At 41.9% G+C, this 16,342-nt stretch overlaps 1 protein-coding gene across 4 annotated transcripts; it reads left to right on the top strand.

Moving 5' to 3' along the window:
* The first annotated feature begins 7,532 nt into the window (after positions 1 to 7,532).
* Positions 7,533 to 15,656, top strand: LOC139814168 (flexible cuticle protein 12-like). 4 transcript variants are annotated; one of them, XM_071780244.1, is made up of 3 exons: positions 7,533 to 7,689; positions 12,154 to 12,451; positions 14,596 to 15,656. In XM_071780244.1, the coding sequence occupies exons 1-3, from the start codon at positions 7,582 to 7,584 to the stop codon at positions 14,811 to 14,813; spliced, it is 624 nt and encodes a 207-aa protein (XP_071636345.1). In that variant the 5' UTR covers positions 7,533 to 7,581; the 3' UTR covers positions 14,814 to 15,656. The 4 variants fall into 4 exon arrangements, with proteins under 4 accessions (XP_071636345.1, XP_071636346.1, XP_071636347.1 ...); XM_071780245.1 differs by lacking the exon at positions 7,533 to 7,689 and adding an exon at positions 8,996 to 11,589; XM_071780246.1 differs by lacking the exons at positions 7,533 to 7,689; positions 14,596 to 15,656 and adding an exon at positions 9,621 to 11,589 and having other exon boundaries at positions 12,154 to 12,919.
* The last annotated feature ends 686 nt before the right edge of the window (positions 15,657 to 16,342 follow it).

Raw genomic sequence — 16,342 nt, 5'->3', positions numbered from 1 at the left:
TTAAACTTGCGGTTTTGTAAAAAATAAGATAGCTTTCGGGGCAGTTACTGCCTTTCGCAAATTCGCGATATCGCTGCATCGCGCCTCACGTTAATCGAGCTTCAAAGCGTAAACACAGAAATGCAAATCTGATTATAATTGGCAGAAATCAGCTGTAATTTGCGTGAAGTTTTGACACTAACGAGTGACGGAATAACGACGCTCCTCCCCCCCTCACCCCTCGCAGTTAATATTACTCGCGCGTAATCGTAATCGCTACCAGAGAATCCTGATATACAGGTATCCCGCGTTCCGATTGCAGATACAAATAAGCCGAACAAATGCGATTTAAAATAATGAGCTTATTACATAAGTCATTAATTCTTCACGCGCAAATAAAAATGCCATTTAACTTAAGCGCGCTCGCCGAGGACGATAAAGGCGTGACGGAACCTAACGACGTTCCACCGCCTTGTCTTACGGCGTTAATGATATTTACCGATGCAACGAGTTATGCACGCGACGTTCGTGCGTTTTACGACCGTGCATGCCGTTAATGTGCGCATATCTACGTGCATTTACAACGACGCCGTGCGCAATTATATTTCGAATTAGACGTCGGCGCATCGATACGCCGCACGAAGAGATCGCTGCGCCTGGACGCGCCTTCGTCGTCGTCGTCGTCGTCGTGTTGGTGCGTTTACGCGTTGCGCAACGACCCTCTCATTCTGAAACACCCGCGAACACGCTCGCGTATTTATATTTGTGTGCGTCTACTCCGTCCGCTGTTCATTCAGGTGCATCGCGAATTGACGCCTTTGAAACGTTTTCCGCGGCAGGAATCCGCGGAATCATTGCCAAGGGCGACCCGGCTGCACAAAGACGATTGTTCCCGTTCTCATCATATTACAATGCGACACGACTTCGATCGCTGCGTACGATCTTCATTTGTCTCGCGCCAGCGCGACGATAAGCTCGGTCCCGATTTTATGAATTAACCGCCGTCATCCGTCTGAAATTTACCTGAAATTTACTTCAAAGTAGCGAACTTTCGAACGTAAAGTACCCTTTTTTGCGCACACGTGAAGATGTAACGGCGAGATCGTACGTCTTACATAAATTTCATTACGTATACCCGATGGGTTTTGGTCTCTTATGTCCATTTTCACCAATGCGGATTAACTTCAATCTTGGTTCAAGTTACTTTTTATCTTTTTTTAATTTTTAGAACGAGAAAAAGATAAAAAGTAAGTTTAAAGTTAAATTTGGTAGAAATGGTAGACATTAATCTCATCTCCTCATCTCGCGGACTTTGAGATCTCGCGGCTACGCGCGGCCCCAATTCTTTTCGATCGCGCGGATTCGCGGGGCCCCCCCGTCACATCTCTTCTTTTCTGCTTTCGTTTTCGCGGACGAACGCAACTCGAACAAGGCCACGGTCGTGCGCGGGAGATGCGTCGTCGCATGCACCTGGAGCCTGGAGCGCGCGCGCGATCTTCTTCGCCCGATCTCGACCCGAAAATGTGAAAGCCGAAACTCCCCGTGGCGCGGATTCCTGCCGCGCCGCGCCGCGGTTTCATCGTCGCCGGCCGTAGGCGACGTTACATTACGCGCGGCCGAAACGTCCTTGGTCATTGTGACATTTGGTTTTCTCGAAGTCGTATACGAGCGCGCACACCGGAGGAAAGTTGGTGACGTAAGGTACCGGTGACCTTGCCATTTCAGAAGATGCGACGGCGAAGCGCTCGAGGAGGAGCGCGCCTCCGGCCACCGCGTCTCTTCGCCCGCTCTGATAATATTTTTTTTCTTCCTCGCTCTTTCTTCCATCCTCCCCTCCCTTGTTTTCTTTTCTCTTTCTCTCTCGTGCGTGTAACAAAAAGAATCTCTCAATGTTTAATCCTTGGGCGTCTCCAGATTTTTGAATATTGGCCAATGTCGCCGTCATCGATGCCAGAAATATCTTCGACGTATTTTATGCCGAATGAATTTTTGCTACAAATAGATTCTCGATATATAGCATTGTGGTAGCGTTGTTCTTCTTGTTGGGTACAGGAAAAATCTCGGGAAGACAACGAGGATATCGTAACAATTGAATGCATTACGATTGCGTTTGCCCGAGGCGGACAATGTCGCTTGGACGTAACGCGATGGTTTTGCCTGTCGCTCCGATGTAAAAAACGATTTGTGCCGCGCACCAGGTCTCGGACGTTCTAATGTCGAAACGGCTCCCATCTTTTCGTCTTTACGCTTTTTGTACGTGAGAAAGTCAGTGTTCGTCACGATTCGCGACCGTAAACGCAGACTCCGATGATTATACATCGATTATGCAAAGATCACGAAGAAGATGATTCTCTCTCTTTCTCTCTCTCTCTTTCTCTTTAATTCCACGATTTATTTACATACGGTAAATTTGCGGTAATTAATTATACTTTGATTATCATATCACACCTCGTAACAATCGTATCGTTATTAATTACCCTTCAAGCAAGCACTTTCAATTTTCGGCACAACTCTAACGAAGCGAAGTTTTGCAAACTTCGATTTCTCTATTCATCACTATGCATCAAGTAAATATTCATACACATACACACATACACATATGTATGCACCCAGAGATGACTCTCAGAGAAATAAGCAAACTTACAATGCGATTGCTTGTACGATGAGCATTATGCGTCTTCAAAGTACGCGAGGTATTTTATTGCACGCGTAAGCACAACACTTTATTTTACTTTAGTAAGGAGCCTTATTTGATTTCTTGCATCATCATGCACAGAGACGTTACACCTGTTAGAGATGACGGGACACCTCAAGAGACTTCGCTATTTTCTATTTTAATTAATCTTCTGTCAAGGTTTTGCTTCATTAGTGAAGCTCCTCGTCATGAAACTTGTGATTGATCGAGTTAACACAAAGATTTTTTATCCTTAAATTCCTGAGGAACCGAAAAACGCATAAAAATAAAAAATCTACAGGGAAAGTCGAATAATCTTTCGCGTCGAGTCGAAATATGTCAAAGATAGGGCCCACAAAGATGAATAAATCAGCATTTAAAAAAAGCGATTGGGAAATTTTGCGTCACCGCGCGCATCGCTCGCGAAAAATTAAGCTACAACGGAGTCTCGTTAACTTTAATAACGTATCACGAGACAGCGTAAAGTGAGTGAAACAGTTACAAGCGACGTATTAAAATGTCAATTGAAGACGTCGCTGTTTCCATAGAGAACGAATTTCACCCTCCTCCGCCGCGGGGAGTCGGTGATGAATGATTTACGAGGGGGCGGCGCACAGATAGTACATTGAGAATCGCGCAATGAGGGACCTTTTCTGCATTAGCTAGGCATCACGTGCGGGGTTACAACCTTAAATTCCAAGTAAGGACGGCGCGGTGTTAAATTCCAAGTAATCTATCGAAATGTCTATATCGTATACGTTAAAATTATGCAACCGAGGCAGACTTCGGGCTAGGCAAGGAAAACGCAAGCTTTAGGTTTTGCGCACAGAAACATTATAAAAATCCTAAAAAAAATTCTTGGAAATATCTCCCAGGGAGTACAGAAAATCACAATAAAATCAAAATGACGTCAAAATGATGGTAAAATGACCAAAAATCGTCATTTTGCAGTCATTTTGACTTTATTGTGACTTGCTGTTCTACCTGGGCTAGGACTGAATATACAACATAACTTTTATTTATTAATTTTTGTATTAAGTTTTGTAAGATTAGAAAAATTGGATAATTATGTAAATTTTTGAATCTTTTCCGAGTTATATTTATTTCCAAGAGATTTATACATTTCCAAACATACATAAACAATAAATTTATATTATTAAAAAAAAATTGTTCATCTTTCGCAACGATAGAGATTAAAGAAATAAATTTGATTTATGCGTGATGAACGACACATCAGCCCTCATGATTTCAGAAGCTCGGCGAAACGCGAGAGATTTAATTACTGGTTGAACGCTTATCGCCCGGAGCGGATTCCGAATAAAAGTCGAAGATGCGAACGAATATGTGAAGCCGTTTACCTGTAATGGATCTCATTGACACTTTTTTTCGATCTTCCAATCGCGCTTTTAACGCGCTATTGCAAGATCGTGACACGTATAGTTTCGATATTGAAGGACCGGCAGCGTGCCATTTACGTGCAAATAAAATTCTTCGAGATCGATTTTAGTGAGACAATTCAGAAAGAAAGAGAGAATGAGAGAGATGTGAGCTTATGCGACGAGATGAACCCGACTTCCAAGGACGTTGCAATAAGTACACAGCCCGCCGCGTCTCCCGGTGAGACAAAGAAAAAAAGGAAGACTCGCGAAAGCGAGTAAATGTCAACGAGTTGACCAGCTTCTCTTCTCTCCTTCTCTTCTTAACCCGCCACTTCGTGCTCGCTTCGTTCGTGCATCGTGAGCCTCGCGCGCTGGCAATATATGCTCGCGGCAGATGCAGCGCGACGTCGCGCCGATTCTTTTCGCACGCACTTACGATATTTACTTGTATCGTATTGTGCTTTCGCCATTCTACGAAATCTGCGATAGCGTTTTTAGAATTTGCTCTGTTTAGTGAATACACCGATTCTCTCGTAATTTATAATTTATGTTATTTAACATAAATAATAATGTAAATATATTTATTTTAAATAGAGATTTAAAATGTGCTCTCTTTAAAAAAAGTTCGACACAGATTAAATTAAATATACATTCTGCTAAATCTGCAACAACGTTTCTAGAATTTACTTACTTTCGTAAATACATAAATTCTCTTATGATTTATAATTTATGTTACTTAACTTAAATAAATATATTTATTTTAAATAGAGGTTTAAAATGTGCTTTCTTTGAAAAAATTCAACACAGATTGAATTAAATATATATTATAAAATAGCGCATAAAATGTGTGAACTGGAATATATGTATAATATACTCATATTATATCATTGCACATTTAAAACATGTTCGAAACGTTTATTACTTATCGTTTGAAACGTGTCTCTTTAACATCATTTAAAACATTTTTTAAACGTGCAATAACATGTAAAAGACATAGTATTTTCTTATTTAAAAAAAATATATATAATTTTTACCAACTGATTGTTGGTACTTGACTCTTTGTCGGCTGCAGGAGCGACAGAAACACGTTCCTCTTCTCGATCGCGCAACCGGCTGCAAAGGTCGGCCGTCGCGATCGGCCGACCTCACGTGAGAAACTGCGAGAAGTGCTCTCGCGTGCTCTATCCGGTCGATATTGCCCCGGAGTCTCAAATGTCGAACGGGATTGCGTTTCCGCGGGCGCGATTGCACGATGTCACCGGGACCGAGGAATGTGAGGCGAGAGATCGGACGATATCCTCCTTCGTAACAGAATCTCGACGCGCGCGGGATTACGCGCCGATCGTATATACTTAATCGCGTTGTCCTGAATGAGATAAAATGTGTCACGGTGCATTTTCACGTGAGAGCACGCGGTTCATTCGCTCCGCCAGTCTCTTTGAGGGAAAAGTTCACGGCGGGGTCCCGGCAGATTATCGGCGAATAACGAATGCGAGGCTGCCTGCGCGCAGCCAAGCGCGCTTCTAAGAAATTGAGGAGGCAGTAATTGATAATTTTCCGACGTCTCTCCGTTCGAGCGTTCCTTCTCGTGATGGCCTTCTGCATCAACGTACAAAGATGAATGTACGCGCGTTTTATCGATATATCGCGCACGAATTGTTGAACGTGTCGTTTCCTCCGCGCGTCTGCTTTGAAAATAGTTTATCGAGAATAATAACCTGGCAAAAAGGTCGACCATTAATTTAGCAAGATACTTAGCAGTTTTCCCATGAATGAATTTCGATTATGGGAGTCCATAGATTCCGCGGCAATATGCAAAAATCTGTGTGTATTCTCTGACTTGTGACCAAACCGGCTTGGGGACGACTTCACGAAAACGTCGACGTGTTTGATAATCAGGATACGAGAAAGTATTCTTCGTAACTTTGGCCTTGATCTTAATAATCGTTTCCGCCGTTAACGGAAATAAACCCGCGCTTCCGGGAGCCAATTTTACATTCATCTGCCTCTTCTTGCCTCACTTGGCTGCGTGAATGGATTTGGATTTATATGTACATTGGATCAGGCGCGAGGTAGAAGGGAAGAACATCTGCATTTTTCATCACGGAACGCTCTGGCATTGATCCTCTACCGAAGATAAGCCGTTGTTTGCCTTCATTCGGCATGTAAATCTCCGCGATAAGTGGCGCAGCGTGAGTTTTCCGGATCGCCTTACGAGAGAAGGCTCGCATGCGAGCGCAATTATCTCTCGCAATTCGATTATCTCCTTTTGCGATTTCGTTGTTACGTCTTTGTTCTCCCATACATCAACGTCTCGTTAAGCCCACGAACTACAACCTTGCGTCATATCTCCAAATAAAATTTTTGCTTATAATTTTATGTAACATATATTTTGATATATGTTTGCTAATTCCTTCGAAAAGGTTGTTCGTAATAATTTTATACGCATTGCATAAGATTGAAAAATAGAGAAAATTTTAAAACTCGTAAACTCCGATACAACTCACAGCCTAAATGGGTCTCATTGAATTTTTCACGTAAAATGAAAAAGAATGTCTCGCGACGATCTTTTCTCGATGTATAGAAAAGAAGTGCGGCATTAAAGAATAGAATCTCTTGAAGATGTACACATATGTATCCACACCTCATAACGATATAATTTAAAGCGAAATGTTCTTTCATCGATAGGCTCACCTTTCGCGGTGCCGGCTACTATTCATCGCCACCTTTAAGCACCCTCGACGGACCTCACCGGCAAGAGGTCACATCCTGCTGATGTAATTATCTTATCTCCGGCTACGTCACCGGCGTGGTACGCAAGGAGAATCCCGCGAGTGAATTACGACGAGGATATATCGCCGAGTAATCGTATCGCACGCGGCAAATGCACGCGGCTGATTCGACCCAGCGGTGGGCTCGCGCCTTCGGCGATGGTTTATTTATCGCGAGGTAAGGTAAATCAATCGACGCGCGGCCGTGTAGCGCGCAGAAGGATACTCGAAGGATATGAATTACCCGCGAGCCGCGCTCAGTAGTTTGCGATAGAACTGGTCAGACGAGCGGCGGCTGCTTCGCCGCGGTGCAAAAGTGTGCAACGCCAAGCCCCTGCACAGACCCAAAGATATTAATTAAATGCCGCGGTATTTCGAATCTTAATTTTACTAATTGTAAGATTCATTTTATCGCGATTCGCACGACGAATCAAGATACACCGATAACTCTTCTCGAGATAACATCTCGAAAGGGAGATTTTTAAATACCGAGGCCTGTGCCGCGCGTCTAAAGCTTGAGAGTGGCCTCTGCTGCTCGGAACGCTGCTTTACATCGTAATTAGCGGGACGCGTAATGCCAATTACCGGAGGAATCCGAGAAATCGTAAAGAATACCAATTAAGGACGATCTCTCGGATCCGTTTTATACGTCGCCTCGTCGTAAATTCAACAGCTGGCTAGGCCAGCTGTAGATCAGTTTCCCCCCTAACCGAGGAGGGAGAATACGATAGATCAGAAATAACGCCGTACCATGCGACTTTACCTCGTCGTCTAATGCATGCGCGGCGCAGCCGCTACGGTGTACAGAGCCCGCGCGTCCGTCCGCCGACAGAGTGTGGCATTTAGGATCCGTGCCGTCGTGCTCGCGGCGGTGATGTTACGCAAGGTGCGCCTTTAGCCGGCAACGGCGACGACCTCGCGCGCGCGCGCGGTCCAGCAGGATCTCTTGCGAAATTCCCCGACCCGAGTGCGCGAGTTCCTCGTTGAAAAGCGACAGCCTCGTCTTTTTCCCAGCGGGATTGACGGGGCCCGCTCCACGGGGAAGCCCGACACTGTTGGAGTCGCGACACGAGACAGGCAATTTTCCCGGACTCGTATATTCCTCCGTTTAGCTATTTTTCGTAAAAAAAAGGAGGAAAAGCGCGAGGCGCGCGTCTCGACATTTGAGATCTCAATCCCGTTTAGATTTCCATTCGCTTCTCCGTTTGAAATCGTGACTTCTTAAGCTCGCTTAATCGTGAAGCCGTCTTCCGATATCTCGTGGAAATTGCTGCCGAAATTGTCAGTGAAATTGCCAGCAGGCAGGTTATTAATTGTCAGCACAGGATGATAGAGATCAGGTGTCAACCTCCGGGATCCAAGATATACCACGCAACGCCTCTGAGGAGTCTGAGGATCTTTGCGTAACGACGCAACGCGTGAGGGACAGCTCTCGCATCTGTTTATCCCGGAATGATCGCGCGCGTCTCCCCTGCAGCCAGCTGCACCGTCCGCAGCATCGTCGCGCACACAATCGATTATACAATAATATCGCGCCTTGAGAAGACGCTCCACTGCAGAAAGGAAGAGTCACGATCTGACGTGGCCCGCCACGGGACGATGCACTAAGTCGGCTAGTCATCTATATATGGTGTCCCAGAAGCCTCGATCTCTCGGGCTTAACGACCTTTCGCGAATTTCGCGGCTTCAGTTATAATTTTACCGGCGTTACGTCCGATATATTACGCGAAACGTCTGTTACAGAAGAAATTACAAATATACTTTGTATCTGAAATCGAATTTCTATACTCAATATCGCTGTGTGTCGTTCAAATTGTCTTCTCTATTTATCTGTTTTAAAATAAGATTTTACTTATAATTTTATGTGCCATTTGATTTATTTGACACGTGTGTGTATTTCTAATTCATTTCAAATATTGTCATATTATGTCGCATTAAAATTTGTCATAAATTTAAAAGTCGTAAAATTAAAAGAGTAAAAAAGTTCTGGTTTTTTTTTCTCAAGAATTTTGCAATAGTCTAATTGAAAGGCAAATCGGTGACCGCAATTTTTTACTAATAGATGGACCGACCGTGTCAGAGTCTCTTTTTCTTTATTAGAAACTAATTCTCTATACCTTTGGAAACTCGCGGGAAAAATTGTAATGAGGAACGGGGGAGGGGGGGGGGGCATAGAGTGAGTGAGACTATCGGAAATATTAATGTTATCCTTCGTCAATGATGTAAATCAACGGTGCCGGCTAGCTAATTTGACGATAACGACTCCCGGGTATTAATCCGTAACTTAGCCTACGGCGCTTGCATTGTGTATTATCAGCCGCGAACGTATTCAATTATATGAGGCGGGGTGCATATCGATATAACGTAGCCACGTGTAACCTCCGAGATGGCTCCGATTACATGTGCGTATGATATAACGGCGCGATACGCGGCCTCTTGATCATAGACGTATCGTATTAGAAAGTCCGATAGGATCTCCGCACGCGCAATAATAATGTGATGGCATATTATATAATATATAATGATACGCACGCGCGCGCATAATTGTCCAATATTTAGACAAGTTGGACAAAAGTGGAAAACGATCCGTGGAGAAAGCGAATAATCCCAACGACAGCTTCAGCAATGACAAGGAGAAATTTGATTTTTGAAAATACGTGAAATAAATTTATAATTTTTTTTTTTTTTTTTTCAAAGATTCATTTTCCGAGAACGCCGCTCAATGAAATAACGAACACGATATTGCTCTTACGCGAGAGTTACGATGGAAGATTGAAGATTCTTGTAGAGAAGATCGAAGGCGCGTCGTTGACTTCTTTCCTCCCACGAAGAAGATCCTTACTCTCCGTAATGCGTCCCCCCCCCCCCTCTCTTTCTTTCTCTCTTTCTCTGTTTCTCTGCGTCTCAATCATTAGCATAAGCCGTTCACTTATGTAACAGTATACTTTCTTTTCAAATCTCGGCCGGCGCGCATCATCCTCCTTCGTTACTCGATGATATAATTCGTGTCAGATAAGATTGTTCGTGTGTCGCGTCGACCAAAGATAAATACCCGAGGAGGTTCGGACCTTTTAAAATATTTTTACGAGACGGAATCTCGACTACCAAATTCGAGCATTTGAGTTTGAATGCCGTCTGAATATCGGCTTCGATTTCGAGCGGGTCTTTGAGACGGGATTGATGGTCAGAGAATGTTACTATTATATATAAACATCGTGAATATATAAACACGGTGAAATTATTTCCTTCTCGGTCTCGCGAGTAATGTTTGTCGAGTAATGTTTGTCGAGTGAACAGGCAATTCTCTCGGGGTCTCGAGACATTGATGACTAAGAAAGAATGGAATTTTTAGAATAGACCGAGGCTCTTCCTTGGAAAGCGACACTCCTCGCCAGTTCCGGGACTGTACTTTTTACATCAGAAACTCGTTTTTCTTGAATTGGAAAACAAAAAAGGAATTAATCGTCTCTTATAACATCTGAATTTTTCGAACATCGAAACATATGTTACTAGATTATTGGGTTGCCGCACAATTACGTAACATGTTTATTTTTACAAGCAACTAATACGATATGTTTCTTAAAGCAATTTATGTAAATATATTTTTAAATATTGCGCGCACATATGTACATTTATATTGTTCTATACTGTTAAGAGAAAATGAATATTTTTTTAAGCGATTGATTAATATTGAGAGAAAGTGTTCACAAATTGATATAAATTTTCAATAATATATATTTATTTTCGTTTGTGAGACCGACCAGAGAATGCAATATCAATTTATCAATCCGTAAAAAATTTCTCTCAATATAATAATTCATGAGTCCGCTCGCCTATAATCTTCTCTTAATTTTATTACTCGCGCTAAATGAAATGTTTCGCTGTCAGCTGATCTCGATGAATATCGTAACGTGATGCAACATGCAACAGGAGTCATGCATGATGGATTATCGACTTTGATCACACAGAAAATTTAGTTAGTTGGTCAAACACAACGCATTAGAGCTATATGCACACGTGCGCGTTAATATCACCGCGTCAAGATGAGCCTGTTGCGTATTGCGTAACGTAAAAAAAAAACATAATATAAGACCAATGGATTAAGATTTAACGAGGCCGCAGGAGGGAAGGGATTTAACGTGTAACCTTTAGCGGAGCTTATCTCTCAAAGTGCATTTGAAATTGCTCCCAGAGATTAATCCGTGACTATTAACGCTGGAATTACGACAGTGCCTGGACCAATAATACAAGCGCGTTTCGACAGGCGAATCTTGTAAAGTTGCGCGTTATTACGATCTTCGCGCGCTCGCGAGAAACGAAATTCCGCGAGAAAATTGACAATTAAATCTCTCCGGGAGCTTTTCTCTCTTAACGCGGGACGTAAATCATCGGCGGCGAGCGTCCGATGGCCAGGCGAGAAATTAGAGTTACGACGAGATCTCTGTCGCGACCTGCTCAGGTGAAACCGCCCCGGCGCGCGTCCATCCCAGGTATTCCGGCCTGACATTCTCGGCCGCCGCCGCTGCCGCGCGCAGCGATGGTCGCGTTGTGCCATCACCGCCCGGTGTCGGCCCCGGTCATTTAAGGATTTCGAAACATGAACATGAAAATTTTGGCAACGCCGTGAGCGATGGTAGGGCGCAAATTCACATCACACGCACACAATTCTGGCCATATATAATCCCCATCGGCGCCGTACGCCGAATCAGTTTTTGTGAGCCACCTCAGCTCGGATCGTCCACCTGTTTCTCTGAGAAAGAAGGACCTGCCTGTAGCCATGAAGCTGGTGCGTGTTTTCTCCGAAAAAAGAAATCAGTAACGACCGTCGTCTCTCGATGGAGACGAAAAGAGTGTCCGCGCGAACTCTCGACGAGTTTTCGGGATAAGGATCTCTCGGTGAATCTCGCGGTGTGGTGACTCTCCTCGGAAACTTTCGCTCGTTCGGGACTTCAAAGACTACGGAAACGAGTTATCGCGCCGTCGCGTTATCAAGCGGCACGTTATTAAGACCAGTTAGGACCACTAATTTCCCAGAGGAACGCACAAAATAACTTGAACATGCATTAGAACTGGCGATTATTATCATCACGGGAGTTTTATCTTTGGCCCCGAAGGAGAAATGTATCTCACTTTCTATCAATCGTATTAATTCGTCATTCGAACAAATCTTTATTTAAAATGTCCTACTTTTACGCAAGATTCGCGAAAAACAAAAATAACTTTACAGTGAAATAGAACAGGGACAGACTATCATAAGTTACGATAAAAGTGTAAAAAAAAACGCTAAGATATTTTATCACAAATAATTACGAATCGTTTGACAAATCATTTCGTTATCTTGCACATTTAGATCATTGCCTTCGCTGCCGTCGTAGCCGTCGCCCTCGCGGCACCCCCTCATCATCAGGACTACAGCCAGGTGGTCGTCGTGAAGGAGTCGCCGCTGGACAACATCGGCATCGATGGATACCAGTTCGGCTACGAGCTCTCCAGCGGCCAGGCCCATCAGGAGTCTGCCCAATTGGTGAACGCTGGTCAGGAAAACGAGAGCCTCGCCGTCCGCGGTAGCTTCTCCTACGTCGACCCGGAGACCAACGTCAGATACACCGTCAACTACGTCGCCGACGAAAACGGATTCCATCCCGAGGGTGCGCATCTGCCGGCCGTCTAGATTTTGACCCGAGTTCTACCTGCAAACCATATATCACATTTTCCGTCCAGTCTCGCGGTTACGCTCGAAGAAGTTCAATCTTTTCGATCGTAGCACTCCATACACATGACAAATCTAGCTTTAAATAAATTAAGCTTTATTTAATCCTCGCTGTGTCTAAATTATTCTACGACTTTTTTTATCGCCAACTTCGCTGATGGATAAGTAGTATCCTCGGTGAAACAAGGGTAGGATTCGAATGAACAATTGGTCATTTGATTTAATTTTAATTTATTACAATAGCTTAACAAGACATGTTATACAAGTGATCTGTATTTTTCAATAGAACAATAAAGACATGGCATGATGCTCGAGAATCCAATTAGCATACGATTTATATTATGTAATAAAGTATCTAGATGTAATATACATGTTATCAATATACGATGCTATGTGGAGTAGTAAATTCTGATAATGAAATAATTTAAACATCCTTGAAACACACAATAATGTGTCCTATTTTCTGCTCAGCTTTCAATCACATCTCATTAAAGAATACGCTCAAAAGCAACAGAAAATAAAACAATGACTTGTCATAATTTTATAATTTTCTTGAAGTCTGTCTCATAATTTAACATATTTATAGACATTTTAATATTCTATTTCTTTTAAAAATCATAAAAATCACTTGATGAAATATTTAATAAAACAGTCGTTGTATTAATATCAAAGCGAAATTAAAACATATTAAGATTTAATATAATGGCTATTTTATTTCTAAAAAATTTCGTAAACCTAAATTTCGTATGCCGTCAAAATATCCATCGCGTTAATGACGATACGTTTCGCAATAAGATGTACTACGAAAGAATTCGGATAGATTAAGTAAGTAGTTTCCCTTGATCGTATCGAAGGTTAAAAATGTTATTTTTACCTTGCTATCATTTTCAAGGCTTTGGCGAGTAACGTTCCTTGAGGGCGGCTAGAAATCTCATCACACGGGTACCGATAGAGATGGCACAACGTTAAAGAGACGGATACCGATAATCGAATTTAATGTTGTCGCTACTTTATAGACCAGAGTCATCTAAATTTATGGGACTGAGGATTACGTCTCCATAAAGGTTACATCAATAATTAATGATCGGGAATACCTCAAATATAGATTTTTGAAGAAAAGTGGAATTCCCTCTTGCTTACTTTTGAATTGCAAGAGAATTTTTTAACAAATTCGACAACTATTCCCGGCAGATATATATTTATGCCGTATTTAATTATTGATTATTATTTATATATATAAATGCAGTTATATTTTATTAAATAATATATTTAAATAAGTTTGTATTTATATTTAATATACATAATTATGATACTAAGTTACAACCATATTCATTTTATATTAATATTAATCTATACAAGTAAGTTCCAAATAAGGTTGTCTAATCCTTTTAAAATGGATACGTATATTAATTACGTAGCTAGATTTGTCAACGTTTAAGCTTTTAGTAAATGATAATTACATACCGTTATTGATAAAAATTATTTTATCAAGACAAAAATTATGAAATCTATCTGTTAATATAATAGTTATCGAGAGATCGCGTATATTTCTAAATCGTCAAGTTTCAAATCGCTCGATTGATGCTCACGAAAAATTCTTACGAAGGTCGAAATCTGGACGAGATGATCGGCGCACGTGTCAATTAGCGGTACAAGAAAGGTGAGAGGTGAATTGGTGTAGACCCAGTCAAATTTTGGCAGTAGGAGAAGCGGTATAAAATCCCGGCTGATTTCGGCTACCCGCAACAGTCTTCTTCCGAGAACGAGAGTAGCCTGTACCTTCGTCTTCAACATGAGAACAGTGGGTATATTCGCGGTCTCTCCTCGAATTAGAATTACGACTTAACAGCAAATTTAACACTTGTTCTTCGTGAAGCGCGCAAAATTTATCGCGGATTAATTCGGGAATCGTTATCGTGAGCCACAGAGCATCGAGAAATCCGGTCGAGACCGAGGTCGAGACCGCTCGCCCTTCCCACCTGATAACTTCGCCTTTCATCGACGGCCGCGAAAATTAACGAAAATTAAGCTAACTGGCGCAGATCGCGTTATTAATTGGCGTTATTCCCTTTTCCGCTGCAGCTCGTCGCCCTCTGCGCCCTCGTGGCCGTCGCCCTCGCGGCACCCCCTCATCATCAGGACTACAGCCAGGCGGTCGTCGTGAAGGAGACGCCGCTGGACAACATCGGCATCGACGGATACCAGTACGGCTACGAGCTCTCCAACGGCCAGACCCATCAGGAATCCGCCCACCTGCAGAACCCCGGCCAGGAGAACGAGAGCCTCGTCGTCCGCGGTAGCTTCTCCTACGTCGACCCTGAGACCAACGTCAAGTACACCGTCAACTACGTCGCCGACGAGAACGGATTCCATCCCGAGGGTGCGCATCTGCCGAGCGTTTAAATTTACTATAGTCATCAACGAGGTACTAAAGTCGATGTGAAAAACGGCCAGTTCTGGATAAATTTTCGTGATCATCGAAGTCGCTCTCGGTGGACCCGAAGAACAATCGAAGAGCACGGGTATTCACGAGCGTTTCAAGTTTCAACCGTCCGATATGAATGTCTACATTATTATAATGCAGTATTAATTTTACAATTTATTATGACGTAGATATGTACCCGCGACGTAATAATAATCGATTTTTATTATCTGCATCTCTATTATCATAAAAAAAAAAAAAACGTAATTTCGCAGCTATACATACAATTAATCGTTGCGTCATATTAAACTCATGATTTATTATTATACAGATGTTTCGTGGATAAACATACTTTCTTGTGACGCAACAATTAATTGTATGTATAGCTGCGAAACTGCGTTTTTTTTCATGATAATACATAATAGAGGTGCATAAAAATCGATTATTATCACGTCGCGGGTACATATCTACGTCATAATAAATTGTAAAATTACTGCATTACGAGCTGACCGTCGAAATTCCATGCAGCCGGTCTTTAAATAATACTTTGTCGACAATGCGAAAATTGTAAGTAGCGCCTCGCAATCATGGATTTAATCATAAATAATTAGACTGCGCAGCTACGTTTGGAAAAAAAATTCCAGTGACATCGCGATCACTACGATTCCGTCCTTGTACAATAGCTCTGTCGATCTCAACTTAATAAGAATCTTATTAAAGACATGCGTGAACGTTATTTCCTTTCCTGGCAATCGGTACGAGAGTGTCCAAGAAACTCTGTTGCACACTTTGCATTTGATTTCTTTTCCCTCTCTCTCTTTTCCTTGTAAAGTCTTTATATATTCTACATCTTGGAAAATATAAACGAGCGTGCGCGAAACGAGTTTGATTCTGCTTGTTTGAATATGTAAAGGATTATTGTACGACATCAATATTGTTGGCTAATATTTCTTCATGGAAATACCGGAACGTGCCGCAACATTTTATCTCGAATTTTTGTATAATTTTCACATCAGTAGTCAAATTTTGCTAAAGTATTCTGAATAATTAAAGAATTATGTCAACGTTACATAATATACAGTGTATACCGATAGAAAACAGGATATGTTAATCAATGTGCTATCAAAAGAGACTTTATGTTCATTTATATTGATTAGCTATTTATATTTATACATCTATACATATACATTTTTAAGTGCTTGGTACTGCCATTGTTCACTTTTCAGAACAAATATTTAAGTTATTAATTTAATTTACAGTTTAATACATTTTAATTTGCAATTAAAGTAATAATTTTATTTGCAATTTGTTTACCCCCCGCAATCGTTTTCTATCTCCAGTTTGCTTGCTATTATTTAAAAACCCTTTTTTTAAATTATTTAATTAACATAATCACGCTCTCTCATA

This window comes from Temnothorax longispinosus, chromosome 6 (assembly GCF_030848805.1).
Source record: "Temnothorax longispinosus isolate EJ_2023e chromosome 6, Tlon_JGU_v1, whole genome shotgun sequence".
In the NCBI taxonomy this organism is placed as follows: Eukaryota; Metazoa; Arthropoda; class Insecta; order Hymenoptera; family Formicidae; genus Temnothorax; species Temnothorax longispinosus.
Note: the sequence above shows the minus strand (reverse complement) of the source record. Positions and strands in the feature narration are given on the sequence as shown.

Coding starts and splice junctions, on each gene's coding strand:
- LOC139814168 (XM_071780244.1), top strand. CDS start 7,582: ATGCGCGGCGCAGCCGCTACGGTGTACAGAGCCCGCGCGTCCGTCCGC. Junction 7,690..12,153: donor CGGCGGTGATGTTACGCAAG/GTGCGCCTTTAG, acceptor TTGCACATTTAG/ATCATTGCCTTCGCTGCCGT. Junction 12,452..14,595: donor AAACGGATTCCATCCCGAGG/GTGCGCATCTGC, acceptor TTTCCGCTGCAG/CTCGTCGCCCTCTGCGCCCT.